We start from the raw sequence: 27,638 nt of genomic DNA, 5'->3' as shown, positions 1-27,638 counted from the left end.
TAATACTAATACTCTTATTACTAATACTCTATGTAATTATATTAAATATTATATTATTAATACTCTATATAGTGATAGTGATTTAATACTAACATATTACATATTAAGTTAACTATAATAATACTATTATAAATTTATACATATATAATACATTATAATCTATACCATAACTCCTATAATATGTTAATATATTGATATATACTAGTACTATATATTATAGTTAATAGTTATATATTAAAGAATATCATAATACATTAATACTAAATATATATAGTTATAGACTTATAATGATTTAGTTATTATGAATTTATGATTAGTATAACTATATAATAGTATTAGTATTAGACTATTAGTAATTTAGTATAGCTATATTATATTAGTAATATTAGTATGTTAAATCAGTCAGATAGTATAACTATTTTCTATATTATTAGTATTAATAATATTATTATTAGTTATAATTATATAGCCTATATTAGAATAGAGAGTCTTAGACTATATAATAGACTAATATTATTAATATAACTGTATAAGTATACTGTATATCTACATATTGGTATTAATTATAGTGAAAAGTATAACTATATAATAGTATTAATAGTAGACTAATAGTATAACTATATATTAGTATTAGTTATACTGTTATAGTAATTTAGTATATTATAATTTTTATATTACAATTTATATTATAACTCTTATAATATGTAATATATTAATATATATTAGTACTATATATTATAGTTATACATTAAATAATATAATAATACATCATACTAAATATATATAGTTATAATTATAGTGATTTAGTTATAACTATATTAGTATAAGTATTAGTATTACTTATAGTATTTAATATAATCATATAGTCTATATTAGTATAAGTATAACTATAGTATATTATAATATTAGACTATTAGTATTATTTTTTTAATACTATATTAGACTATTAGTATTAGTATAAATATTAGTATTAGTATATAATTATAAATATTAGTATTAATTAAATATTATATAATTAATTTATAAAATTATTTATATAAATTATATTTTATTTTTATTTTTCATTCGGTCTGGTCTATGGTGGAAAACCCTTGGATCGGGACTGGACTGAATGAGTTCAGTCCTCCAAAAATTAGACCGAACTGAATTGGGTCTAGTCTGGTCCAGACCGGCCGAATCTTACCCCTAAATACAATTGCTCTTAGATATTTTTAGATAAAAAATAATATTTGTAATCATAGAATGCGCACATACCGTGCGTTCATTTTAAAAGAAATGGAATAAATATAAGATTTATATGAAAAAAATTAATTTTTTAAGAGTAATATTAGATACAGTCATAATTTGTGCAAGTGCCGTACACTCATTTTAAAAAAAGTGGAGTTCATCATTAAAAAATTATTTTTTTATGCAAGTCTCATATTTACTCTTTTTTTAAAATGACTGAGCAGAACTTTCGTACTCTATAACTATAAATATTATTTCAGATTTTTTAATAATAAACTCTACTCTTTTTCAAGAAGTGTAACATTTATACCATCCATGACTATATATAACATTATTTTTCTTAGATATTCTAAAATATTTAATTTCCAAATATCACACAAACACAACACTTTTAAATTTTAAATTTTCAACTTTTTGATATGATTATTATCTAATCACTATAACTTTCCTAAATTATCAAATAAAATTAATATTGACAAAATTATTTTTTAACTTTATAATATTTTTATTTAACTTTTGTCTCTCATTTCTTAAAATCTAATAAAACATTTTAATTTAAACTATTTCACTACTATTTATAAATCATTTTACCATTACTTATAAATATTCTGAAATATTATTTGTACCCAAACCAACCATTACTTGGCATGTAATCGAATATTGAAATAAGAAGAACTCTGAAATTAGTCTGAATAATGCAACTGCTTTTTAATTTTTAAATTAATCATTTTTGTTGGAAAAATATTTTAGATTTGGGGTTGCATTGTGTAGAACAAAACGAATGATAATATAATGGAATAGGAAGTGGATTATGAGATTTTATAATACAATTGATGACGTAGATTAGTAATTAAGGATCCACTAAACCTTTCTGTATTTTCTTTACAACGTAGATTCGTAAGTGGATTATAAGGGCAAATATTTTTCTTTACAACTTGGCTGTACAAATTTGTAATGTTAGGGAAATCGTTTCGTTATATAGATGTGATGTGATATTTTTTTAAAAATTAAATAAAATATTATTATAATATAATTTTTTAATATTAATATTTTTTTAAAATTTAGAAAAGTTAAATTATTTATTATATTTTATGTAAAAATTTGTGAAAATTATTATAAAAAATTAGATGAGATAAGATGTTCTGGATAAACAAACGAGGCAATAAATATATAAATCGTGCGCACTTTTAAAAAAATAGAGTCCAGCATTAATAGAATGATTTTTCATGTATATCTCAAATTTAATTACTTTATTAAGAGGGGTGCACGAGTCTTGCACATTATAAGATTGTAAATATATTCTCTTATATAAATATTTTGAGATTTATATTTATTACTATCTGAAATATTTATACGAAGAGACTAACTATTGTAAGATTTATTTTCTTTATTTATTTCTAGAACTTTGCTTCTCATTATCTTCACACACCATACATCACACTTATTTTAAATTTGAAAAATACTCTAGTAACAAAAGGATTACACAAAAGTAATCACACAAACTAATGTAATTTAATATGATTCGTTAGATTGTAAAATTACTTTTATTGTAAAGTAGATTTAATAGATAAGAAGAAACTATAATAGTTTGTGAAATTATTTTTGTGTAATTCATTTGTAGATGTATTAGTATCCTTTTCATTTATTTTTTTTACATTATTTTAGTTTTATTCGTTTTAAATTAATTAAATTATTCTCCTCATCATTCATATATTATATATTTTATAAGAAAAATATAAAAATTAAAAAAAATTATATATAATGTGTAGTGTATAAAAATAATGAATAGAATTTTTCTTTTATGACAGTCTTTTAATACCATTCGAGTGTCTCTTGGACATTTTGAAGCTGTGTATCTCGTTAGTTTTTTCCGTATAACACGTACGTCTACAATGATTAAGAGCCAGTGGTATTAGGAATCCGGAGATGGATGGGTGGAAAGAGTACTTTTCAAGTGACAAAAACTAGAATAAAATTTCCTCCAAATATAAGCAAAAGAATCGATTCCGAGCAATGAGATGCCGATTCGTACACTTGTTAGAATTAAAAATACAATATATATGAAATTGTCAAAGCTGCTAATCTTATGAATCTTCGATCGGATCATCCAAGTGAAGACAAGGCTCCATTCTGACTTTGATCAGCGATGAGGACTTTCTGCAAAATTCAATAAACTGAATGGCAAAAAAGAAATAAAATAAAAAACAAATCAAACCAAACATATATGATAAACTAAAAAAGCATGTTTGACATCAGCGCCTATAAAGACTCATGAAGGCAGCAAAGCACCGGTAAAAAGCCATCACTGGATCAGAAGCACAAAGAATATCAAACGATGGCAGATCAGAAAGAGGTGGAGAGTCTGGAGACGAGAGAAACAGAAATAAATGAAGGAACAGATCCAACAACAGCTGTGGGGAAGAACATGAAAGAGCGAAAGATATCGTGGGCGAAGCTGCGCCGGGTGGACTCGTTGAATATAGAGGCTGGAAGGGTTTCATCTTCTCACAGCCATGCCTCCAAGGTCTCTCTTCATGTTAATGTCATAGTTTCTTTTGCTCGTTTTGACTTATGCCTCATTGGGCTTAGAAACCCATCAAGTTCTTGAGTGATTCTTTTTTTGTCTTTTTTAACTTCTGCTTGGTGGGTGTGGTGTGAAGCAGGTGAGTTGGAAGAGGACGTTGAGTTTAGCATTTCAGAGCATTGGGGTGATATATGGGGACATAGGGACGTCTCCACTTTATGTGTACAAAAACACTTTCACCGATGGTATTCAACACCAAGACGACATTCTTGGTGTCTTGTCCCTTATCATCTACACCATAGCGCTTATAGCCATGCTGAAGTATGTCTTTATTGTGTTGTGGGCCAATGACAATGGTGATGGTAAGAAAAGAAACCGCTTCATCTTCCTTAATTCCTGTTTTGATATGCAGTCTTTGGATCCTATATACATCAAAGATATATATATATATATATTTCTGATCTTCTGACTCCTTGCAAGGTATTTATAGGTGGAACGTTTGCACTTTATTCCTTGTTGTGCCGGTATGCAAAGGTGAGCTTGATTCCAAATCAGGAGCCAGAGGACAGGGAGCTATCCAACTACAGACTTGAAACACCATCCAACCAGTCGAGACGGGCTTCTAAGATTAAGGAAAAGCTTGAGAATAGCAAAACTGCACAAATTTTGCTTTTCGTTGTAACCATCATGGGAACTTCCATGGTAATTGGAGATGGGATTCTTACTCCATCCATTTCAGGTCAGTTTGACAGAAAAATTCTCGCACTTGATGAAAACAGTACAAGCCTAAACATGTTATCTCTAACATTTAACAAATTAATGGGTTTTGCATGCATGCAGTTCTTTCTGCGGTGGCTGGGATACACTCGCTAGGCAAAAGTACTATATATGTTATATGTCAATCATTAATCTTTTATAAGCGAACTAGAAAGTTCTTTAGATTATTATCTCTGACGTATTAAACATGCTTCGATCCAGATGCTGTTGTGGGGATTTCAGTGGCAATCTTGATAGTTCTGTTTTCTGTTCAACGATTCGGAACGGATAAAGTGGGGTTTTCGTTTGCCCCAGTCATCTTCTTGTGGTTTTTGGTCATCAGTGGCATTGGTCTTCACAACTTGTTCACATATGAGGTTGGAGTTTTACGTGCTTTCAATCCAGCATACATAATTGATTACCTCAAACGAAATGGCAAACGAGGATGGATTTCCTTTGGTGGAGTTTTTCTGTGCATTACAGGTTAGTGGTACAGTACTAGTTTTTTGTTTTTTCGTTTTTAATGTTGTTTACATTAATTTCTACCGTCTGGCTTGGGTTCTCTATCTGACTAGTGACATAAATCAGGGACCGAGGCAATGTTTGCAGATCTGGGTCACTTCAATGTTCAAGCGGTTCAAGTAAGCAGATTCAAGTCTTTTATTTTCTTTTTCTGTGCGAGGGATGCACCTTGAATATATGATTTTTTTCCTTCAGAAAAATAAAAATTTTATTACGCAATCATCAGTAAGTACCTTCAAAACATGACATTCATGACACTTTTTTTTTTTAATTAAATGATCAAATGCACAGGCACACGTTAAATTACACTCCTAAAAACTCAAGTAGTTAAAATTAGAGGAATTATATTTACAGTTGTAGAGTATGTAATTACCATACAATCTCTTAAAAGAAATGAGTTAAAATAAGATTCACATTAAAAAAAAATTAATTTTTTAATAATAAATTATATTCTTTTTCAAAATGATTACTAAATGCTTATGCATTCTATGACTTTAAGTAGCATTATTCTTAAAATTATAATTAATTTGTACAAAAAGCGGCTTCCAGAGGGGCCGCTCAGCTAGCCTCCGACTTCCGGCAAGTCTTTCCAACTCATGTCCCCAAACTTTAACAAAACCATCAAACGCCACAGTCAAATGGGTTTCCCCCATTTCTTTGAATTACCAACCGATGGCCAAGTGACTCACATCTCATGAGTTTTACAGCGAAAGCCATATATCCCTCGTACACTGCCTAGCACTTGCACTGATGGCCAAGTGCAAGGCGCATGCATTAGTGCCATTCTTTTCTTAGGCTAGCTAGTTAATTTGCGTAAATTCTTTCATAATCCTTGACGAATTTCAACTTCAATGACCACGGTTCTGTTCTCTTAAACCAGCCGTTCTACTTATTCAAGCTTAGCATGATAGACAAAATCAATAATTTTTCACCATGATATTATTGCAGATCAGTTTCTCTTGCATCACGTTTCCCGCATTAGTAACTGCATATAGTGGGCAAGCAGCATACCTCAGGAAATTCCCCAGGAACGTGGACAACACTTTCTACGACTCCATACCAGGTTTAGTGTTTTTTTCTCGCAGCATATATGTGTAGATCCAGTCTAAGGAAATCTTTTCCGGGTAATTACAACTGTGTTTTCTGAGCAATATTCAACTGATGTAAGTTAACTGGTACCCAATCCAGACCCAATATACTGGCCAACATTCGTTGTGGCTGTAGCTGCTGCCATTATAGCCAGCCAAGCTATGATATCTGGGGCATTTGCAATTCTTTCTCAGTCGCAAAATCTAGGTTGTTTTCCTAGAATAAAGGTCGTTCATACCTCTGCAAAGTATGAGGGCCAGGTTTACATCCCGGAGGCCAACTACTTTCTCATGATTGCTTGTGTTATAGTCACTGTGGCCTTCAAGACTACTGACAAGATCGGCAATGCATATGGTAAGATTAAAATTCTTTAAGGAAACTGGGGACGGAATTAACAATGACACTTTTTATAATTATAATGAATGCAGGAATTGCTGTGGTTACTGTAATGTTGATCACAACCAGTTTGCTTACTCTAATAATGCTTGTTATCTGGAAGACGAGGATATGGAAAATTGCTCTCTTCTTTGTGGTGTTTGCTTCCATAGAGGGGATTTATCTATCGTCTGTCCTGTACAAGTTTACGCAAGGTGGGTTCCTTCCATTGGTCTTTGCGCTTGTCCTAATGACAATCATGGCGATTTGGCATTATGTACACAAAGAAAGATACATCTTTGAGCTCAGGAACAAGGTTTCTAGTGAATTCATCAAAGAATTGGCTGTCAACCCAAATATACAACGGGTGCCAGGAATGGGATTCCTGTACTCCGAGCTTGTACAGGGTATTCCTCCAATATTTCCCCACTTCATCTCTAATATACCATCTATCCATTCTGTTCTAGTGTGTGTCTCAATTAAGTCCCTCCCGATTAGCAAAGTTGTACTGGAGGAGAGATTTCTGTTCCGACAAGTTGAGCCGAGGGAATATCACATGTTCCGCTGTGTGGTGAGGTATGGCTATAATGATGTGATCGAGGAACCTGAGGAGTTTGAGAGGCAGCTAGTGGAACAGTTGAAAGAATTCATCCGCCATGAACACTTCATGCTTGAGGAAGGAACCACTGAACAAATTGCTGAACCAGTGAACCTCCAGCATTCTTCTCTATTGGTGAAAGATGGAAACGCAAGAGGATCAGCTGTTCACACTGAGGAATTACTACAACTGCCTAATCCATCCGGGGTTTCATCTGGGTCTAATTCCATTCGGTCGGTCAATGCAGCTAAATCGACAAATTCTTCTAACCGAACTGTCTCTGTTCCAATCCAGGGAGTTGAAGAGGAGATGCAGTTTGTCCAAAAAGCGAGGGAGAATGGTGTGGTTTACCTCCTTGGAGAAGCAGAAGTTGTGGCAGAACAGAAAGCATCCTTCTTGAAGAAGATAGTCGTCAATCATGCCTATAGTTTCTTGAGAAAAAATTTTAGGCAGGGGGAGAAAGTTCTGGCTATTCCCCACACTAGGCTTGTAAGGGTTGGAATGACATATGAGATCTGAGCTTCAGAATCTTTGTAAAATCAAATAAACATGCTGTACGTGTATCGCTTTCCGTGATAGCCTGCTTCTACAATCTCAATATGACAACATGTAAAACATCTGTAAAATTTTCAAGTTTTAGTGGAAAATGTTTTATGCCACACCAACTCAAATTACCAAGTTTTATGAATGAAGCATCCAAATTTACTTGGCCATTGCAGCCGAGAACAACTCCAATGGCCAAGTAAATTTGCAAGTTCATTAAACAAAGAGGAAAAAAACAAAAGCCTAAAACAAAGGGGTCCTTTGTGAGGGAACTGGAAGCCGCACGCTGATGGCTCCAGTTTCATTTATTTTACCAGAGCTTAATAAATAAAATGGTTTTACTAGTTCAAAGGTGATGAAAGTGTTTCTGGTCCTGCCAGTGAAGATTTCGAGGTACGTTGAGTGCAAGACCAAGACCAGTTTTCCATGAATCCAAAAAGAAAAGAAATTTTTCAGATGATCGATCCAATTGAACTAATTCTATGATCATATTGAACAATATTACTGGTGAGATTAGACCTTTTTCCATCAGAAATGAATCTTAAAGTGAGCAAATCCAGCTCCGGTAGGCTTGTGAGATAAGATTGTGTTGAAGTATATGGTTCATACACTGAAAGTAGGTAGATTAGGTTATTTGCCTTTCGGGATTGATATATTTTTTGGGACGCTCATTAGGTTGGGGATGTGGGGACAAAGCCCCCACGATATGGTATGGGGGGTATTTTTGTAATTTTTTTAAATACATCCTTACGTCTAGAGTTAGTATAAATACATATTATGTAATTCTAATTGAATGATAGTGAATGTCGTGCCACTCGCTCCCTGTAGATGTAGGCACATCGCCGAATCACGTTAAATTTCTGTGTCGATTTCTACTTTTCTCTTTTGATCATTCCGTACAATTCATTAACAATCGCACGTTTCACAACAGATTGTGTGCCTATTGTATTCATGGGATCATTCTGGTAGCTATGCTCATGTAGAAAATTATTACTATTTGAATGGAAAAACAAAAAAACCCTGGAGAATCTTATTATGGTATATGCTGCTGATCAGTATATTTTTCGTTATTCCATGACGAACTTTGAGTGGATATTTTTGTTTCTAAGATTGGGGAAGCGTTCGAGAGCAATAAGTTTTAGGCTCCCAGAAACACAGTCTATCCCTATGTGCCAAATTAAACCATTGAAGTACTTCAAATAGACAATCATAACTGACCAAAGAAACTATTGGAAGTGGCATGAAGAAACAGGAAGTGCTTCAAGTAATAGGCTGCCATTTTTACCTTTTCATTTTAGGTCCGCATTAATATGATGTAAATGAACTTGTTCTGATTGATCAAACTAAATGACAAACAGGAAAGACAAGCTCAAATATGCCAAAGGGTGATCGGTGTCACAGGTGGATCATGGAAGCAGGTAGGTATGACAATCTAAAAATAATTAAATTAGAAGGCTAAAGTCGTCTCTTTCTATGGATCTCTCCTTTCGGATCCACTCTTATGTCTTTTCTGAATTGTATCCATCCTTCTGGTCTTATGGTTACCAACCTCAACCAGTTTTTAATGTGAAGACATGAGCATTAATCACCTTTTTTAACAAAAAAATGTGATCTGTATCTTTAAGATACACTTGTGTGCATTTCAAAATAGAAATGCAATGCATTTATGTCTGTGTCTTTAGTATTGTAAGAGCTCCAAAGGGTATTTCTGATGATTTTCTCCCCTAGAAAAAGGACAAACAGACCCAACTTCTGATGTGTTTTTTTATTGATATTTGACCTATTACATAATGCTATTTAATTGAACAATGTCTTCTCAGAGAATTCTTATTTGAATTTAAATACTAATTTGTAGACCAAGGTCTTTCTTTGACGTTGGTATGTATGGAACTTCTTTTTGTCTGCTACTTTGAAGTCCTACCTTCTCTTGACTTATATCATCAGCTGCTCCCCCACCCTTCTTAGCATTGGATAGACGAGTCCTGTTGAGTGCTGTGGAGTCTGGTCCACACTGCTCGAGCGAATTTAGACAGAGTCAAATGTTCGATGTTAGCTCGACAGTGAGCTTGAGCAGGAAGCCTTCGCTCGAGCGAAGGCATTGGCCGCTCGAGCGAAGTCAGGCAGAGTTGAATGCTCGATGTCTGCTCGACAGTGAGCTCGAGTAGGATGCGGAAGGGAAGTTCGCTCGAGACGCGCTCGACACGCCGCTTGAGCAAACATGCATTTTTAGGATTTTTCGTTGTTTAACTATATATATGATGTTTTACATCATATGGCCATACAGTTGATGTATGAGAGAGCATAGTGGACGTACTGTGTTGAGATCCATCTTGTAGTGTGATATTCCTCAATAATAAAATGCTCTGCAGCTCCCGTGGACGTAGACAATTTGTCGAACCACGTAAATCTTGTGTCGTGTGTGATTGCTTTACTCATTCCATATTTTTATTCTCTTTTCTTTAATTCATTGTCATCGTTTTACACAACAATTGGTATCAAGAGCCAAGGTTCGGGTCTGAGGAAAAACGATGGCTGGAGATGATTTGAAGGTATCGGGGATCGAGAAGTTTGATGACACGGATTTTGGATACTGGAGGATGCAGATAGAGGACTACCTCTATGGGAAGAAACTTCATCTTCCACTATTGGGGAAGCAACCGGAGAAGATGGATGATGCTAATTGGAACCTGTTGGATCGACAGGTTCTGGGGGTTATTCGATTAACCATGTCGAGATCCGTTGCACACAACGTCATCAAGGATAAGACGACTGCGGATCTCATGGCGGCTTTGTCAGATATGTATGAAAAGCCATCAGTGAATAACAAGGTACATTTGATGAAAAAGTTATTCAATTTAAAGATGGCAGATGGTACGTCTGTTGCACAATATCTGAATGATTTTAATACTATCACAAATCAATTGTCGTCTGTTGAAATTGAATTTGATGATGAGATACGTGCACTGATACTATTGGCTTCACTGCCAAATAGTTGGGAAGCCATGAGAATGACTGTTAATAATTCTGCTGGAAAATCTAAATTAAAATATGATGATATTCGTGATTAGATTTTGGTTAAGGAGGTGCGCAGGAAAGATTCAGGCGAAACCTCGGGTTTGAGTTCAGCTTTAAATGTTGATTATCGAGGGAGATCACACGACAGGAACTCAAACAGAGGAAGATCAAAATCAAAGCACAGGGGCAAGAGCAAGTCGAGGCTTGGTCAGGCAACTTGCTGGAATTGTAGCAAAGCTGGCCACATAAAGAAGAACTACAAAAACCCTAAGAAGACGGAGAATGATAGTGCTAATGTGGTAACTGAAGAAGTACAGGATGCACTATTACTTGCAATTCATAGTCCAATTGATGACTGGATACTAGATTCAGGGGCTTCCTTACGTACATCTTCCCACCGGGAGTTAATGCGGAACTATGTTGCAGGTGATTTTGGGAAGGTGTATTTGGCTGATTGTGAGGCTTTGAACGTAGTGGGGATGAGAGACATTGATATTGCACTCCCTGGCAAGAACAAATAGACCTTGCAAAAGGTCAGGCACATTCCTGAGTTGAAGAAGAACCTCATTTCTGTTGGGCAGCTCGATGAGTGTGGTCATTCAGTGGTGTTCTCAGATAGCACCTGGAAGGTCACAAAAAGGGCATTGGTACTAGCTCGGGGTAAGAAAACTGGTACACTATATATGACTATTGGTTTGATTGACACTATTGCTACTACCGTTGCAGAGAGCACAACAGATTTGTGGCATTGCAGGCTTGGCCATATGAGTCAGAAGGGTATGAAAGAACTTCTGTCTAGAGGCAAGCTACCAGAACTAAAGTCAATTGATCTCAGTATGTGTGAAATTTGTGTGATGGGGAAACAAAAAAATGTCAGCTTCTTGAAAAGTGACAGGACGCCTAAGATGGGAAGACTTGATCTTGTGCACACAAATGTGTGGGGTCCTTCCCCAATGGCATCTCTTAGAGTTTCTCGCTACTATATTACGTTCATTGATGACCATAGTAGGAAGGTATGGGTTTATTTTTTAAAGCATAAATCTGACGTATTTAATGTGTTCAAAAATTGGAAAGCTATGGTTGAGACAGAGACAGGCTTGAAACTGAAATGTTTGAGGTCTGACAATGGTGGTGAGTATGTCGATGGCGGGTTCAAAGAGTATTGTGCAGCTCTGGGTATCAGAATGGAGAAGACCATTCCTGGGACACCACAACAAAATGGAGTTGCTGAACGTATGAAAAGGACCATCAATGAGCGTGCTAGAAGCATGAGGTTGCACTCTGGACTACCACCCACTTTCTGAGCAGATGCAGTCAGCACTGTCGTTTACTTGATAAACAGAGGGCCATCAGTTCCACTGGATTGTGGATTGCCTGAGGAGGTTTGGAGCGGGAAAGAGGTTAAATTTTCTCCCCTTAAAACTTTTGGTTGTCTTTCTTATGTGCTAATTGATTCTGATGCTCGTAGTAAACTTGAGGCTAAGTCAAAAAAATGTTATTTCATTGGCTATGGAGACGAGGCATTTGGCTATCGTTTCTGGGATGATCAGGGTTGAAAAATCATAAGAAGCAGGAATGTGATTTTCAATGAGAAAATTATGTACAAGGATAAATCTAGTACAGCTTCTGCATTAGCTCCTCAGGAGTCCGAGTTCGTAAGATTGGATGGCCTACCAGAGGTCACAGTGCAGTGTAGAGATGTGAGTAACGGGGAAAGTGAGTGCACCCATTCCTATTATTTCGCAGGCAGTTTCAGAACCGTCCACTCCTACAGTTGCAATTCGCAGGTCAGTTAGGACTATACGTCCTCCATAGCATTTCTCACATACTTTGAATTATATTCTATTGACAGATGGTGGAGAACCGCAGAGTTACGAAAAAATCTTGCAAGATGAAAATTCTAGCAAGTGGGAGCTGGCCATGAAAGATGAGATGGATTCCTTGTTATGAAATCAGACATGGGAGTTGACAGAACTTCCATCAGGGAAGAAGGCATTACACAACAAGTGGGTGTACCGGGTGAAAACTGAGCATGATGGCAATAAGAGGTACAAGGCTAGACTTGTTGTAAAAGGCTTTCAGCAGAAACAGGGTATTGATTACTCTGAGATCTTTTCCCCTATGGTGAAGATCACAACTATCAGATAGTACTGGCTATGGTTGCTACTGAAGATCTATTTCTTGAGCAGTTAGATGTGAAGACAGCATTTCTTCATGGAGACTTTGAAGAAGACATCTATATGCACCAGCCTGAGGGGTTTGTGGTACAGGGAAATGAAGGTTCAGTTTGCAGATTGAAGAAGAGCTTGTATGGCCTAAAGCAAGCTCCTAGACAGTGGTACAAGAAATTTGACAACTTCATGCACAGTGCAGGGTACATTAGATGTCAGGCAGATCATTGTTGCTATGTCAGGCATTTTGACAATTCTTATATTATTTTGTTGTTGTATGTGGATGACATGCTGATTGCAGGGGCTAGTATTGATGAGATCAATAATCTGAAGAAGAAAATGTCAGAGCACTTTGCAATGAAGGATTTGGGAGCTGCAAAGCAAATTCTTGGCATGAGAATTGTCAGAGATAGAGTCAGAGGTACGTTGAGACTCTCACTGGCTGAGTATGTGAAAAAGGTACTCAGCAGGTTCAATAGGGACAAGGCCAAACCAGTTGGCACACCCTTAGGAAGTCACTTCAGACTTAGCAAGAATCAGTCACCAGAGTCAGATGAGGAACAAGATTACATGAGTAGGGTTCCTTATGCCTCAGCTATTGGTTCACTTATGTATGCTATGGTTTGCATAAGACCGGATATTGCCCATGCAGTGGGAGTTGTGAGTAGATACATGAGTAACTCAGGAAAGCAACATTGGGAAGCAGTGAAGTGGATTTTGAGGTACCTAAAGGGTTCCTCAGAAACCTGTTTGTGTTTCTCTAGAGAGAGCTTGGAGGTGCAGGGCTATGTTGATGCTGATTTAGCTGGAGATATTGATAGCAAAAAGAGTACCACGGGCTTTGTTTATACACTTGGTGGTACTGCAGTGTCATGGGGTTCTAATCTACAGAAAACAGTTTTTTTGTCTACAACAGAAGCTGAGTATATTGTAGTGTCATAGGCTGCAAAGAAGATGGTATGGCTACAGGGCTTCTTGGAGGAATTGGGTAAGAAGAATCAGAAATGCACTCTCTACAGTGATAGTTAGAGTGCCATATTCCTTGCCAAGAATCCAGCGTTCCATTCCAGGACCAAGCACATTTAGATCAGGTATCACTTCATAAGGTCATTGTTAGATGACGGACAGTTGTTACTTGAAAAGATTTGTGGAAGCAAGAACCCTGCTAATATGTTGACAAAGGGTGTTACGCTTGAGAAACTGAAGTTGTGCGCAACTTCAGTTGGTCTTCTAGCATGAAGACAGGGGCAGTGAGTTGCAGAGGTGGAGGATATCATGTTTGAGGAAGATGGCGATACAGCGAGTGTACCAGTCTCCAAGTGGGAGAACTGTTGAGTGTTGTGGAGTCTGGTCCACCCCGCTCAAGCGGAGGCATTGGCCGCTCGAGCGAATTCAGACAGAGTCGAATGCTCGATGTTAGCTCGACAGTGAGCTCGAGTAGGAAGCCTTCGCTCAAGCGGAGGCATTGGCCGCTCGAGCGAAGTCAGGCAGAGTTGAACACTCGATGTCTGCTCGACAGTGAGCTCAAGCAGGATGCGGAAGGGAAGTTCACTCGACGCGCGCTTGACACGCCACTCGATTGAACATGCATTTTTAAGGTTTTCCGTCGTTTAACAATATATATGATGTTTTACATCATATGGTCGTACGGTTGATGTATGAGAGAGCACAGTGGACGTACTGTGTTGAGATCCATCTTGTAGTGTGATATTCCTCAATAATAAAATCCTTTGTAGCTCCCGTGGACGTAGGCAATTTGCCGAACCACGTAAATCTTGTATCGTGTGTGATTGCTTTACTTGTTCCATATTTTTATTCTCTTTTCTTCAATTCATTATCGTCGTTTTACACAACAAGTCTTACCAAACATGGCAAACTTTGCTCCGGAATTCGAAGATGATGAGCAGTTCCAAAGCACCATTGTTTCCAAGTCTTCTACGGGCAGTCCGCCTCACGCAGAAAAAGTGGTGATGGATCCACTCCATCCACCGTATCGAAAAAGAAAAGGAATCTTCCAGGGAATCAGGCAAGCAAACATTCTACATATCTTTTTCTCTAAATAGTGTCCATTCATCTAAGAACTTGGCTGGGAAATAACTGTTGAAAGCCACCCAAGTGGCATGAGTTGCACATGCACCGTAAGGTGCTTTGTTTTGGTAGGCACCGTTCGGTGCTTTGTTTTTTTTGTTAGGCACCGATCCCATAATTTTAGCAGAAATTTGCTGCACCGTATTCAGCAGTTGAGGAGAACTCCTCCTATAAATAGGAGAGTTCTGATCTGCAGAGAAGGCAGTGGAGTGAGGAAAGGAAGAGGGACGTGAGAGAGAGAAATAGAATTTTATAGATTTTCTAAAAATCTTGTACAAATTCTATAAAAGAGGCTCCAGTGGACGTAAGCAATTTGCTGAACCACTTTAAAATTGTTTTGTGTGATTTTCGGATAGGTTAGAGGCTCAACAATTGGTATCAGAGCTCTGGTTCGAGCTGTCTGAAAATTCAAGTTGCTCAAAATCAATTTTTGACAACTCCAGGGTGTTCCTCGCGTCGAGACGAATCCGTTGCCGCAAACGAAATCGAAAACGGAGGTCGGAAGAGCCCACACGCGCCCCTAGAAGGTCAGCGCGTGTATTTGCTGTCATCCACGCGCCCGAAGGTTGAAGATGACTGAGCCACACGCGCCCCCACGCGCCCGAAGGTTGAAGACGCGTGACAGACACGCGCCCCCACGCGCCCTACAAAGGTTCGGCGTGTGTAATCCACGCGCCACACTACCCCACGCGCAGAAGGTACTGTAGCGCGTGTAACACACGCGCCTAGTCGCTGCCCACGCGCACTGTGCAGCGCGTGTATCTCACGCGCCAGACAGATCAGAACCGTCCGTTTTTCAGATCCAATTTCGGCTTGATCTGAGCCATTCGGAGTCCGATTTCAACAATCAAATAGTGCTTTCCTACTATTTGGATCGTTCCGGACTCATCCGTACAGTTAGAATTTTGAAATTTTGAGTCTAAAATTTCTAAATTCAAATGGAAAGATCTGGAAGAGATAGGAGTTCTGATAATGCCAGTAGCTCCGGGCGTCGGTCCACTGTGTCAAATGCCAAGTTTGAAGTTGAGAAGTTCGATGGAACAAGAAATTTCGGCATGTGGCAGTGTGAAGTCATGGACGTGTTGATCCAACAAGAGTTGGATATTGCGTTGGGAGGAAAGCCAGATGATATGACTGATCAGGATTGGAAGAAGCTTAATACTCAAGCTTGTAGTACAATCCGATTATGCCTTACCAAAGAACAAAAGTATTTTGTCATGAGAGAGACAAATGCTAAGGTACTTTGGCAGAAATTGGAGGATAAGTTCATGAAGAAGAGCATTGAGAGCCGTTTGCACTTGAAGAAGAAGCTCTTCAGATTCCAATTTCGTGAAGGTATTTCTATGTCTGAACATCTGAATAGTTACAACCAAATTCTTGCTGATTTGTTAAACTTAGATGTTGAAATTGAAGATGAAGATAAAGCTTTACTTTTGTTAAATTCTTTACCCGATACATATGAGCATTTAATTACTACTCTACTGTATGGGAAGGAAAGTATTAGTTTTGACGATGTATCTAGTTCTTTAATTAGCAATGAGTACCGGAAAAAGGATAAGCAGGTACATCAAGATACATCAAGTGAAGCTTTAACAGCAAGAGGGAGACCACAGTCAAGGTATCCCAGAAAGAAGAACGGTTTTCATTCGAAAACCCGAGCCACATCACGTGGTTCATCAGTCGGAAGAAAGCTCGCCAGAGACGAGTGTTCCTTTTGTCACAACAAAGGACACTGGAAGAAGGATTGTCCCAAGCTGAAGGGACAACAGCAGAATCAACCCACCACAGCCAATGTCGTGGACAGAGATGATGATTCAGATTTTTCCTTGATAAGCTCATCATCCATTTGTCATTCCGATGAATGGATTATGGATTCCGGATGTACCTATCATATGTGTCCCAATCGGGACTGGTTTACTGACTTCACAAAGATCGAGGGTGGAGCAGTACTTATGGGCAATGACAGTGCCTGTAAGACACAGGGAATAGGTAGCATTCGGTTGAAGCTGCACGATGGTAGCATCAAGACTCTAACAGAAGTTCGGTATGTTCCAGACTTGCGAAAGAATCTCATCTCACTGGGATCTCTGGATTCGAAGGGATTCAGAATCGTCATTGAAGACGGAACTCTCAAAGTACTAATGGGAGTTCAGGTGGCAATGAAGGGCTTGATGCGAGGAAACTTGTACTTCTTGCAAGGAAGTACTATTGCTGGAAGAGCTTACACAGGCTGTGAGAAGCTAGATGAGACTGATGATGACACCACCAGTCTTTGGCATATGCGTATGGGACACGCAGGAGAAAAAGCTTTGCAGACACTGGTGAAGCAAGGCTTACTCAAAGGTGCCAAGACTGGTAAACTGTCTTTCTGTGAGCACCGTGTATTGGGGAAGCAGAGGCGGATCAAGTTTGGAACCGCAGTACACAATACACAGGGAATTCTTGACTATGTGCACTCTGATGTTTGGGGACCTACCCAAAATGCATCTTTGGGAGGTAAACATTGGTTTGTAACTTTTGTTGATGATTATTCTCGTCGTGTGTGGGTGTATACGATGAAGAATAAAGATGAAGTGCTGAAGATCTTCCTTGATTGGAAGAAAATGGTTGAGACTTAGACCGGCAGGAAGATTAAGCGGCTCAGATCTGATAATGGAGGTGAGTACACTTCAGACCCCTTCATGGAAGTATGCCGGAGAGAGGGAATTGTCAGACACTTCAAGGTACGAGGTACACCGCAGCAGAACGGTGTGGCAGAACGAATGAATCGTACTTTATTAGAGAAAGTGCGATGTATGTTACTGAATGCTGGACTCAGTAAGAAATTTTGGGCTGAAGCTGTGACATATGCTTGCCACCTCATCAACCGACTACCCGTAGCTGCCAATGATGGGAAGACACCAATTGAAATGTGGAGAGGTAAACATGCTACTGATTATGACTTTTTACACATTTTCGGATGTCCTGCTTACTATCATGCTAAAGAAAGTAAGCTTGATCCTAGAGCCAAGAAAGCAAAATTCTTGGGCTTTAGTACCGGTGTAAAAGGGTATAGATTCTGGTGCATAGAGTCCAAAAAGGTAATCATCAGTAGAGATGTTACATTCAACGAATCTGAGATGCTTAAGTCACATAAGCATAAAGATTCCAGTGAAGGCAGCAGTGATGGCGAAACATCAGATGATTCGCAGAATGTGGAGTTTATTACTTCAAAGAAGCATGGACAAGATGAGACTGATAATCCAGTCACAGTACCTCCATGTCAACCCGAATCAATAGCAACCAACAGACCAAGACGAGAGAAACGTGTACCGACACGTTATGCAGACTATGTGACATATGCATTACCAGCTGAAGGGGGTGAGATCCCAACCACTTACAGAGAAGCCGTACAGTCCAGTGAACAAGTTGAATGGACAAAGGCGATGAATGAAGAGATGCATTCTCTTCACCAGAACCAGACTTGGGAGCTTGTGCCGCTTCCAAAAGGAAAGAAGGTAATTGGCTGTAAGTGGATCTTCAATCAGAAAGATGATCAAGCTGCTAAAAATGGAGTACGATACAAAGCTAGATTGGTAGCCAAGGGCTACGCTCAGACAGAGGGAATTGACTACAATGAAGTATTCTCTCCTGTTGTGAAGCATTCTTCCATTCGGATATTGCTAGCTTTGGTTGCACAATATGATCTTGAGTTAGCACAGCTTGATGTGAAGACAGCTTTCTTACATGGTGATCTGGAAGAGGAGATTTATCTGTCTCAACCAGAAGGATTCAAAGAAGCTGGCAAAGAAAATTGGGTATGCAGTCTGAAGAAGTCTCTCTATGGCTTGAAGCAGTCACCTCGGCAATGGTATAAGCGGTTTGACCGCTTTATGATGGATCTGAAATACACTCGTTGCCAATACGATTATTGTGTATATTTCAGAAAACTTGCAAATGGATCTTTCATTTATCTGCTTTTATATGTAGATGATATGTTAATTGCATGTAAAAGTAAGGGGGAGATAGATCGTTTAAAAACTCAGTTAAGTAATGAGTTTGAAATGAAAGATCTGGGAGAAGCACGTAGAATACTGGGGATGGAGATTAGCAGAGATAGGGTGAAAGGTACAGTTCACCTTACTCAGAAGCAGTATCTGAAGAGAATATTGCAACGATTCAACATCGACTCGAAGACGAAGCCGGTGAGTACTCCTATGGCCTCATATTTCAAGCTCAGTGCATTGCAGTCTCCTAAAATCGATGAAGAGCGGGACTACATGAGGAATGTCCCGTATGCAAGTATTGTTGGAAGCTTAATGTATGCCATGGTGTGTACACGACCTGATATCTCCCAGGTCGTTAGCTTAGTTAGTCGCTATATGCATAATCCTGGAAAGGTTCATTGGCATGCGGCTAAGTGGATTCTACGGTATATTGTTGGGACCGTAGATGTTGGTTTAAGGTTCGAGAAGAGTGAAGATAGTCTAGTAACTGGATATGTTGACTCAAACTTTGCAGGTGATCTTGATAAACGCCGATCGACAACTGGTTATGTATTCACTATGGCTGGAGGACCAGTTAGTTGGCGATCAACTTTGCAGTCGACAATTGCACTATCATCAACTGAGGCTGAATACATGGCTGTAATAGAAGTTGTGAAAGAAGCTATTTGGTTACAAGGACTGGTAACAGATTTGGGCTTTGAGCAGCAAGAGGCTACCGTTTACTGTGACAGTCAGAGTGCAATTCATTTGGCCAAGAATCAAGTATATCACTCTCGAACAAAACACATAGATGTCCGATTTCACTTTGTACGTGAAATATTAGAAGAAGATGACATCAAACTTCAGAAGATTGGCATTGAAGATAATCCAGCAGATATGTTGACGAAGGTCGTCACAGGGATCAAGTTCCAACATTGTTTGGACTTGATCAGTATTGTACACTGCTGAGCACCGTCGGGTGCAATAGAGCATATTCGATAGCAGAAGTCTCTCATGTCAAAGAAAGGGGTGCATTCATTTGAAGAATGAATCAATTTGCAAACAGTCTGGTATGGCACACTTGGGTGGAGGGGGTGATTGTTGAAAGCCACCCAAGTGGCATGAGTTGCACATGCACCGTAAGGTGCTTTGTTTTGGTAGGCACCGTTCGGTGCTTTGTTTTTTTTGTTAGGCACCGATCCCATAATTTTAGCAGAAATTTGCTGCACCGTATTCAGCAGTTGAGGAGAACTCCTCCTATAAATAGGAGAGTTTTGATCTGCAGAGAAGGCAGTGGAGTGAGGAAAGGAAGAGGGACGTGAGAGAGAGAAATAGAATTTTATAGATTTTCTAAAAATCTTGTACAAATTCTATAAAAGAGGCTCCAGTGGACGTAAGCAATTTGCTGAACCACTTTAAAATTGTTTTATGTGATTTTCGGATAGGTTAGAGGCTCAACAATAACTAAGAGCATTTTTTTCCAGAAAATATGTACATTATGAGAACTAGAATTAGGAGAAGCACATCTGTCTAACAGATGGATTGCACCAAACTACACTTTGTGGTCAACTGACTTTGTTTTATAGATATATGATTACCTAGCTAGAAACCATTTACTTTGTCAATTTACCGGAGATACTATCTGGCAAATGTTAAGTTGTGAATTGTACAATCATCAAATCAATAAGTTATTAATCTATATGACCATCTACGCAGATGTAGATATTTGGCAAATGTTAAATTGTACTGTATAGTTTTAAAATTTACTGAGTCGTAATTGAAATCTATGCTATAAATGTTGGACAGTTTGTCTCATTTCTCACCCTATCTAAGATCTAAAGAGAGAATATTACACGCCATGGGAAATTTCACAAGCTATCGTTAGGTCAAAGTCTCTAAGCCTTTGGAAGAGAAGATTGATGGAAAGGTAATTTTTTCTTGTGTGCAGACCCAGATGCAGAGGTTGTGGCTCTGTCCCCAAGAACACTAATGGCAACAAATAGGTACATTTGTGAGGCATGCCACAAGGGATTTCAGAGAGATCAGAACCTCTGTCCAGAGCAACTGTGTGCATTATGACCCAAGCCGAACTTTAGGTTTGCTAAACATGTTTCATTCCAAAATTTTTATTTTAATTTAAAATTTTTATTTTATTATTATAATTTTTTCAAATTTTTACATAAAATATAATAAATAATTTAACTTTTTCAAATTCCAATATAACTTTTTCAAATTCTAAAATAATAATAATATTAAAAATAATATTTTAAACTTTTATCTCAAATTCAAAATTCTCATCTATACTCCTAAACCTCCTCACGCATTAAGAAACACTTCTGTAGGAAGCATGGAGAAAAGAAATGGAAGTGTGACAGGTGCTCCAAACGTTATGCTGTTCAATCAGGCTGGAAGGCTCACACAAAGATCTGTGGAACCCGAGAATATCGTTGTGATTGTGGCACAATCTTCTCGAGGTCAAACTATACAATTTTTAGATTCTATTGTTGTAATTCCAAATGTGAGAAGCTTTTATTATAAGTGTTTAAATCTAGCCTGTCTGGTATTATATGTTGTACAAAACATCGATTAGAGCAATATATATTAGCAGAAGGCTTTGTCGCAAAACTAATACAGTCCGTGTCTTGCCTTTGTACAGGAAGGACAGCTTTGTCACACATAGAGCCTTCTGCAATGCATTGACGGAGGAGAACAACAGAGTGAACCAGAAGTTTGCTGCCACCGGAGGAATGTTGCAGAGCCATGCACAGGAGCTTTTCATTTCATCAATGCCCGGCTCCTACTCCTGCTCAGGTACAAACACAACGATGAACCTATCAATATCTAATGAGAACGTTGACAATTCACTGAAGCCATTATCCTCTGGCTCAGCTGGAGTCATGATATCGAGCAATTTGGACCCAACTTTGGATCCAAGAACAACCCGGACATGTTTTAGCTCTGAAGGTGGATCAAATGCCTATCCGATGACAATTGGTTCGTGTTACACATCTGCAACAGCCTTGTTACAGAAGGCTGCAGAAATGGGTGCTAAAACCAGCGATAATTCATTTGCCCCAATAATGCTCAAAGGATTTAATGGGTACCCTATTAGCAGCAGGAACTCATCAGGATCTGTCCAGGTGGGTTCTTCTGGAGGCATTATGGGGCCAAACACCAATGTTTCTATTGTGGGAGATCGAGAACCATATGCTAAAACCTTAGATCCCGCGGATCATGAACCAAGTTATACTATCTCTCACTCTCAAACTGGATTGTTTCACTCTCCTCTTTCTTTGCACGTGGAAAATGGATATGGACCTGGACATGCTGGTAATCTACTAAGACATGTATACATTGGAGAAGGAGAAAAAATGACTGTTGATTTCTTAGGGGTGGAATCAGCTGGGAATTCAAGCGCTGGGAAGAAGAGAAGTTACGATGGTAATGTAATTGGGTTGGAATATTCAAATGCACAGCAAAGCGTGCACTCGGAATGGTACTAAACTCATTCGACTTCAGGTTAACGTGAATTACTATCCATGATGCTCCGAGCGTCCGCTGAAGGCAATTGACAAAGCTTTCAGGTATGATAATTTTGAGGCAATTAAAGAAAAAACTTAAATTTATCTACCTCCTCGATCTGCTTGTCACCAGTAACTAGTTTATCCATTTTGAGACCTCCCGATCGATCAAGTATGAATGCATTTGAGCATTACAAGAATGAAACACTTCACAAATCACAATGGCTTTTGGTGGTATTGAAGTCGTTCATACAGACGGAGTGCACGTTCACATATCCTCAAATGTTTGTAATGACTAAGTCTAGGTCTCTTATAACCTCGTAAGATACGAAAACAAAAGGAAAAAGAGGAGAAAGGCATTGAAACCCTACCGGCCCCAAAAAACAGGTCCAATCATTCATCATATAAACAATCATTTAATGTTCAATAATTAGTTAAAACTATCTATAAAAGAGAAGACACAAGAAAATTAGAGCTTATATTGCTTTTGGTTTTACTTCATCACAGATGATGACTCCAACAAAGCAAGATTTATCAACACCCAACCAAACTCCCATAGAAAAACAGCTACATCGTAGAAAAACACTCACCCCAAGTGTCCACGAAAGCAGTTTGATGTACATGCGCCTTTCCGAATGTTAACTGAACTAGTTTTCTTCACGTGGAAAAAAAAAAAAAAAGCATGGCTAGACATCCTTCTCCAAGTTCAATCTGCCAGGTTACGATTTTATCTTGGCTCAAGATTAGAATATTATCCTCACCGCAATGGGTAGGTATCAAAAGCTAGCTGTAGTGCCATCCATGAATTTTATGTTTGTCTGCCAACATCCGGATATCAGGTGAGATCTACCAGTTCGCTCTGTGATCCCAGTTTGCATGTCTTGGCTGCCCACACCTCTCCAATCCACCAACACTCTCAATCTGACTCAGTATATCTTCAAAATCTTCAGCAGAAACAGCTTGTCGTTTTCCGGTCTTTATGTCAAAGCTTCTCTTGGGCATTTCTGGGCTCATGGCATGACCCAATGGCATGGAAGTGGTTAAGGACGAAGATGAATCCCCCTTGACCTTGGACCTGAAGTTGTTGTTAGAACTGGGAATTTTAGAAAAGAAGATCTCCAGAATATTGCCAGAGCACCCACGATTATAAGGATTCTTCTTCCCATCACACCGGTACCGGAAATTTTCGTATGTTGTCTGCAGAAATGCAATACAAGGCTTAACAAGACAAAAATAACCAATGGGGACATAAACAACGATAGTGGTAAGTAGGAGATAGGAACCTGATTGGTGAAAATTAAATAGGCATGAAATGCTGTAAGACCTCCAACAAACCAAACAACTATGAACGTATATAAAATCAGAATTCCTGAAACAGGGGACTTGAGAAAAGCCCTCCAGAGATTACAATGGTATGCATCCATTATTTTCCCCAGATTGACCCAGCAAAAGGCAAAAACGTAGAGGCAAAGCATGGTTGTAGAGGACACAAACATGAAGAAGAATCTGTAGTTCCTCTGTAAAGAAAACATGTCAACCTTGTTAGGACAATGAAGGGTAAGAATGTATCCTACAATGATAACCAGCAGAGTATAATGAGAGACCCATATTTAGAAACTTAGTTCAGTGAAGAACCAGACATAGTGAATAACATATGCCAAGAAATCCAAGAATGACAAGAAGCACAGTATAAAGAAAATTCATCTCTCAACCTCAATTGAGAAAAATAACTCTACATGCATAGATGTATATTTGTGTGCGCGAACGATGCAGGTGCATCTGTCAATGAATGTTATACATAGATATTATACACATATATAGGTAGCTGCCAAATAGAGTTCAAATGATGATGTAACAACTCCAGTCGGGGAATAATGAACATTATAAAACTCAGAACTAAAAATCATTTCAACACCGAAATCATTTGCCTGCACTGCAATAACTAGGATGATCAGATAGCTCATCCAAACAGTGAACTCTTTGGAACTCTTTGAGCAAGTTCAAGGAACTAACTTTCAATTAGAAAGTAAAGAGTTACCCAATCATACTGAAGACTGAAAATCTTCCAATTCAGATCAGAGTACCCAGAAATTCTTTATTTTAAAAAAATTCACTTAAAACCCTGGAAATTAATTTAGGAGTTATACAAGAGGCTTCTTCTACCAGAGGGAAAACTCCATACCAGCCACCAGGATTAGTGGGACATTTTCTGATAAATCCATCTTCCAGGTTATTACAATTTCCCACAACAAAGAAATTCACCAAAAAAATATGAGTACTGGTATACACACTGCCAAAAGTTATTCAGAAGTAGAGAAGATACGACATGAATCTAATTATTAAATAATAGATTCATGTGAATGATTAGATCAAGAATCGTGCAATCACATTAATACATTTTCAAGAATGACAACAATCTGCTTCATTGACTGCAGGTTTTTAACAAGCATCCAAATAAAAATCCATATAATCTTAACCTCTTTTTCCCCAGTTGACTTATGTGCCATGATTCCAACAGTTTCACTTCAGCGAAAATGAGAGCCATAGATCCTATGACCTATGGGTGAACCCCCAAGGATGGCAGGTATCCTTTGACTTTGAATTACATGCAACCAAACTTGAATGGGAAACATATTCCCGTGCTTATTAATATTCAGCCATAATGGATGCCAATGGTTATGATCTAAAGACAAAAGTGAGAGACAAAAATGGAAACATACAGGGGAGCTGAAGAGGAAATACACCAGCTGTAGGAGGTAATAAAGTTCAAAGAGTAGGAAGATTAAAAAATTTATGGACATGCGTGGACACACTTAACTACTAGAACACAATCATTATTGTAGGTGAAATGAAACAGATTAAAATAATAAGCACATATGGAGTTTGTAATGTACAATATATTCAATGTGAACCTACTTATCCAGGAAAATTTTATTTAACATGAACTGCACACTCTGAATATTGAGACATTTGGTTTTACTACAAAATTATGGAAGTTTATAAGTGTACAATATATTCAATGTGAACCTACTTCCCATTTAAATTTACATAATCTTCGAAAACCCCATTTTTATCTCAATACAATTCAATGTTGAGTTATTTTCTTTCAAGAAAGAAGCTTCTAAGATAAGAGCAAGGACTTGTGATTCTAAAGTGACAGCTTCATATTCCATAGGACACGGAAGTGACTCAAGGCAGGCAGAGATAATAGACTGGTGGGCATCCAAAAAATAAGCATCCTTCATACACCACTAGAAGTTTGCTAAAAAAACTGGCATTTTTCCTATCTTATAATCAAGTCCCCAATGCTGTTCAAGTTGCTACATGATATAAGGTACCCAAGTTTTACTCAATGACAACAAATGTAAGAGGAGATTTTTAGAATGAGCAATACCTTTCCAATACACTGTCCCACCCATGGGCAATGGTGATCAAAACGCTCGACACAGTTATTGCAAATAGAACAATGCGAGCATCGTGGTGGTCGATACAGCATACATGTTTGACAATATTTGACTTTAACCACCTTGTCGTTGACCATAACATCTTTTGTAGGTGGTAAACTTGAAGCGCTACTTTGCCTTCCATCAGCAGAGATACCTGAGCCATTGTCCTCATCTTCAGGATCTGGAGGATGTGGATTTCGAGGAATGATGCCAGGATCTCTTCCAGAAGTAAGGAAGAGAAGAGTTATCACCTGCAATAGTTGGCAACTCAACAACTTTAATTATCCAATTGTTAACCAAAGTTGATAGTGCAATAATATTCAAGACACCAAAAAAATCAAACAGGGATTTATTTATTTATTTTTTTAACATTGTTCAACTTAATTAAAGTTTTTTAGAAAATGTTATAAAAACACTTTCATTTCCATATACTCTACGGTTACACAAATTTAAATTGTTTCATTCCTTGTGCTCCATTTGGATTTCATACTGGCATAACCTTACTTGGTTCTAGAAGAAAAGAAAATAAAAAAGAATAATATCAGCCAAGTATTTGCAGTCAATTAACTTGGTTAAACAGGGATCTTCATTATCTTCTGAATTGAAATACAGATTAGAAGAGAAATCGTTTTTTCTCTTTTGTCCGATCTCCTTGGTTACCCAGCAACCAGAAGAACCTTTATGAAATAGAAGCTACATAGAAATTGAGTGTTACCCACCAGAGAATGCAAAAATGTTTGTTTTCTAAATGCAGTTGCATAATTCTATCCAGATTCTTGGATATGCCTATTCGTATGTCCACCCGAATTTGTATAAGTATCAGCAACAATATGAATTGAATAAGTATCACCAGCGATTTGAAGCTGGTAATTCGCGAAGCCACCAAAAGAAAGATGAAGTACTCACATATACAGTGAAGACAGCGCATATAGTTACTATTAGATTGCCGAAAGGGTGCTGGAATTCATTAATGAGGCTCCGAGTAACAAAAGCGCAAAACATGATTACTGGGGTCACAATCAGAAACAGCGTCAGGAATATGGACCTCACGTCTGGACCAAATATAAGTCTGCCTCCCAGGCAGAATCTCTGCGAGAAAATACAATTTTGGAAGAATTATAGCCAGTTGCTTTGGCTTTATAAAGAAACAAAGATTATGATAATGTAAATAAGACACGGGGATAAATAAAGGGCTCACATTGTTTCCTTTCCAAACTTGATAAACACGCTGGGAGGGAGCATTGGGATCTTCCATTATACGTCTGTTGGAGTCGGAGAGCGGCGGAGGCAGTGGATTCGCATGCATGCTTCCTTGCATCATTGCCCTTACCCACGCACCACTGGAATCCTACTCGATCTTTTGGTGTCACCCGCGCATTTCTTCAATGTTGAAGATGTACGTACCCGGCCCCCCGCCCCCCTCACTCGATCTGCATACGAAAGTCCGCACGTTCGTTGATTAATTATCATTATGACTTGTGGTCATAAACGAAGACATGACAAATTAAATAATAAGGAAAATATTCAAAAAACTAATAATGATCTTCTAAATTAGACCCGTATTTTTTCCTGCAGCTTCTCTTCTGGGAAACGGACGGATCGAGGGTCGGAAGGTGGCTTCCAGAGCCCGAAAGTCTGTGTTCGGAAGGAGAGATTACAGACAATGCATAAGTGCCGAGAGAGGAGGACGCAACCGCAACAGACCCCGTAGCCAGGCGCCTTTCCGCCAGACAACTCGGAGCGCCGGTTTTTCACGATTTTGTCGCCAGCTAGCTGTTCTTTTTTTTTTTTTTTTTTT

At 38.1% G+C, this 27,638-nt stretch overlaps 2 protein-coding genes and 1 pseudogene across 2 annotated transcripts; 2 read left to right on the top strand and 1 right to left on the bottom strand.

Annotated features, from left to right (window-relative positions):
* The first annotated feature begins 3,506 nt into the window (after positions 1 to 3,506).
* LOC122309591 (potassium transporter 5-like) lies at positions 3,507 to 7,743 on the top strand. The gene is made up of 9 exons (XM_043123117.1): positions 3,507 to 3,751; positions 3,891 to 4,113; positions 4,242 to 4,490; positions 4,592 to 4,630; positions 4,730 to 4,990; positions 5,096 to 5,148; positions 5,978 to 6,092; positions 6,218 to 6,472; positions 6,547 to 7,743. Exons 1-9 carry the CDS (start codon positions 3,563 to 3,565, stop codon positions 7,608 to 7,610), a joined length of 2,448 nt encoding a protein of 815 aa, XP_042979051.1. The 5' UTR covers positions 3,507 to 3,562; the 3' UTR covers positions 7,611 to 7,743.
* Positions 7,744 to 14,688: 6,945 nt separating this feature from the next.
* On the top strand, positions 14,689 to 22,741 carry LOC122311753 (annotated as a pseudogene).
* A 100-nt stretch (positions 22,742 to 22,841) lies between these two features.
* LOC122311752 (probable protein S-acyltransferase 7) lies at positions 22,842 to 27,638 on the bottom strand. Its single transcript, XM_043126411.1, has 6 exons — positions 27,398 to 27,638; positions 27,039 to 27,270; positions 26,747 to 26,929; positions 25,789 to 26,091; positions 23,678 to 23,911; positions 22,842 to 23,591 (listed from the first exon to the last, which is right to left on the bottom strand). The coding sequence occupies exons 2-6, from the start codon at positions 27,159 to 27,161 to the stop codon at positions 23,241 to 23,243; spliced, it is 1,194 nt and encodes a 397-aa protein (XP_042982345.1). The 5' UTR covers positions 27,162 to 27,270; positions 27,398 to 27,638; the 3' UTR covers positions 22,842 to 23,240.

This window comes from Carya illinoinensis, chromosome 5, assembly GCF_018687715.1.
Source record: "Carya illinoinensis cultivar Pawnee chromosome 5, C.illinoinensisPawnee_v1, whole genome shotgun sequence".
Lineage (NCBI taxonomy): Eukaryota > Viridiplantae > Streptophyta > Magnoliopsida > Fagales > Juglandaceae > Carya > Carya illinoinensis.
Note: the sequence above shows the minus strand (reverse complement) of the source record. Positions and strands in the feature narration are given on the sequence as shown.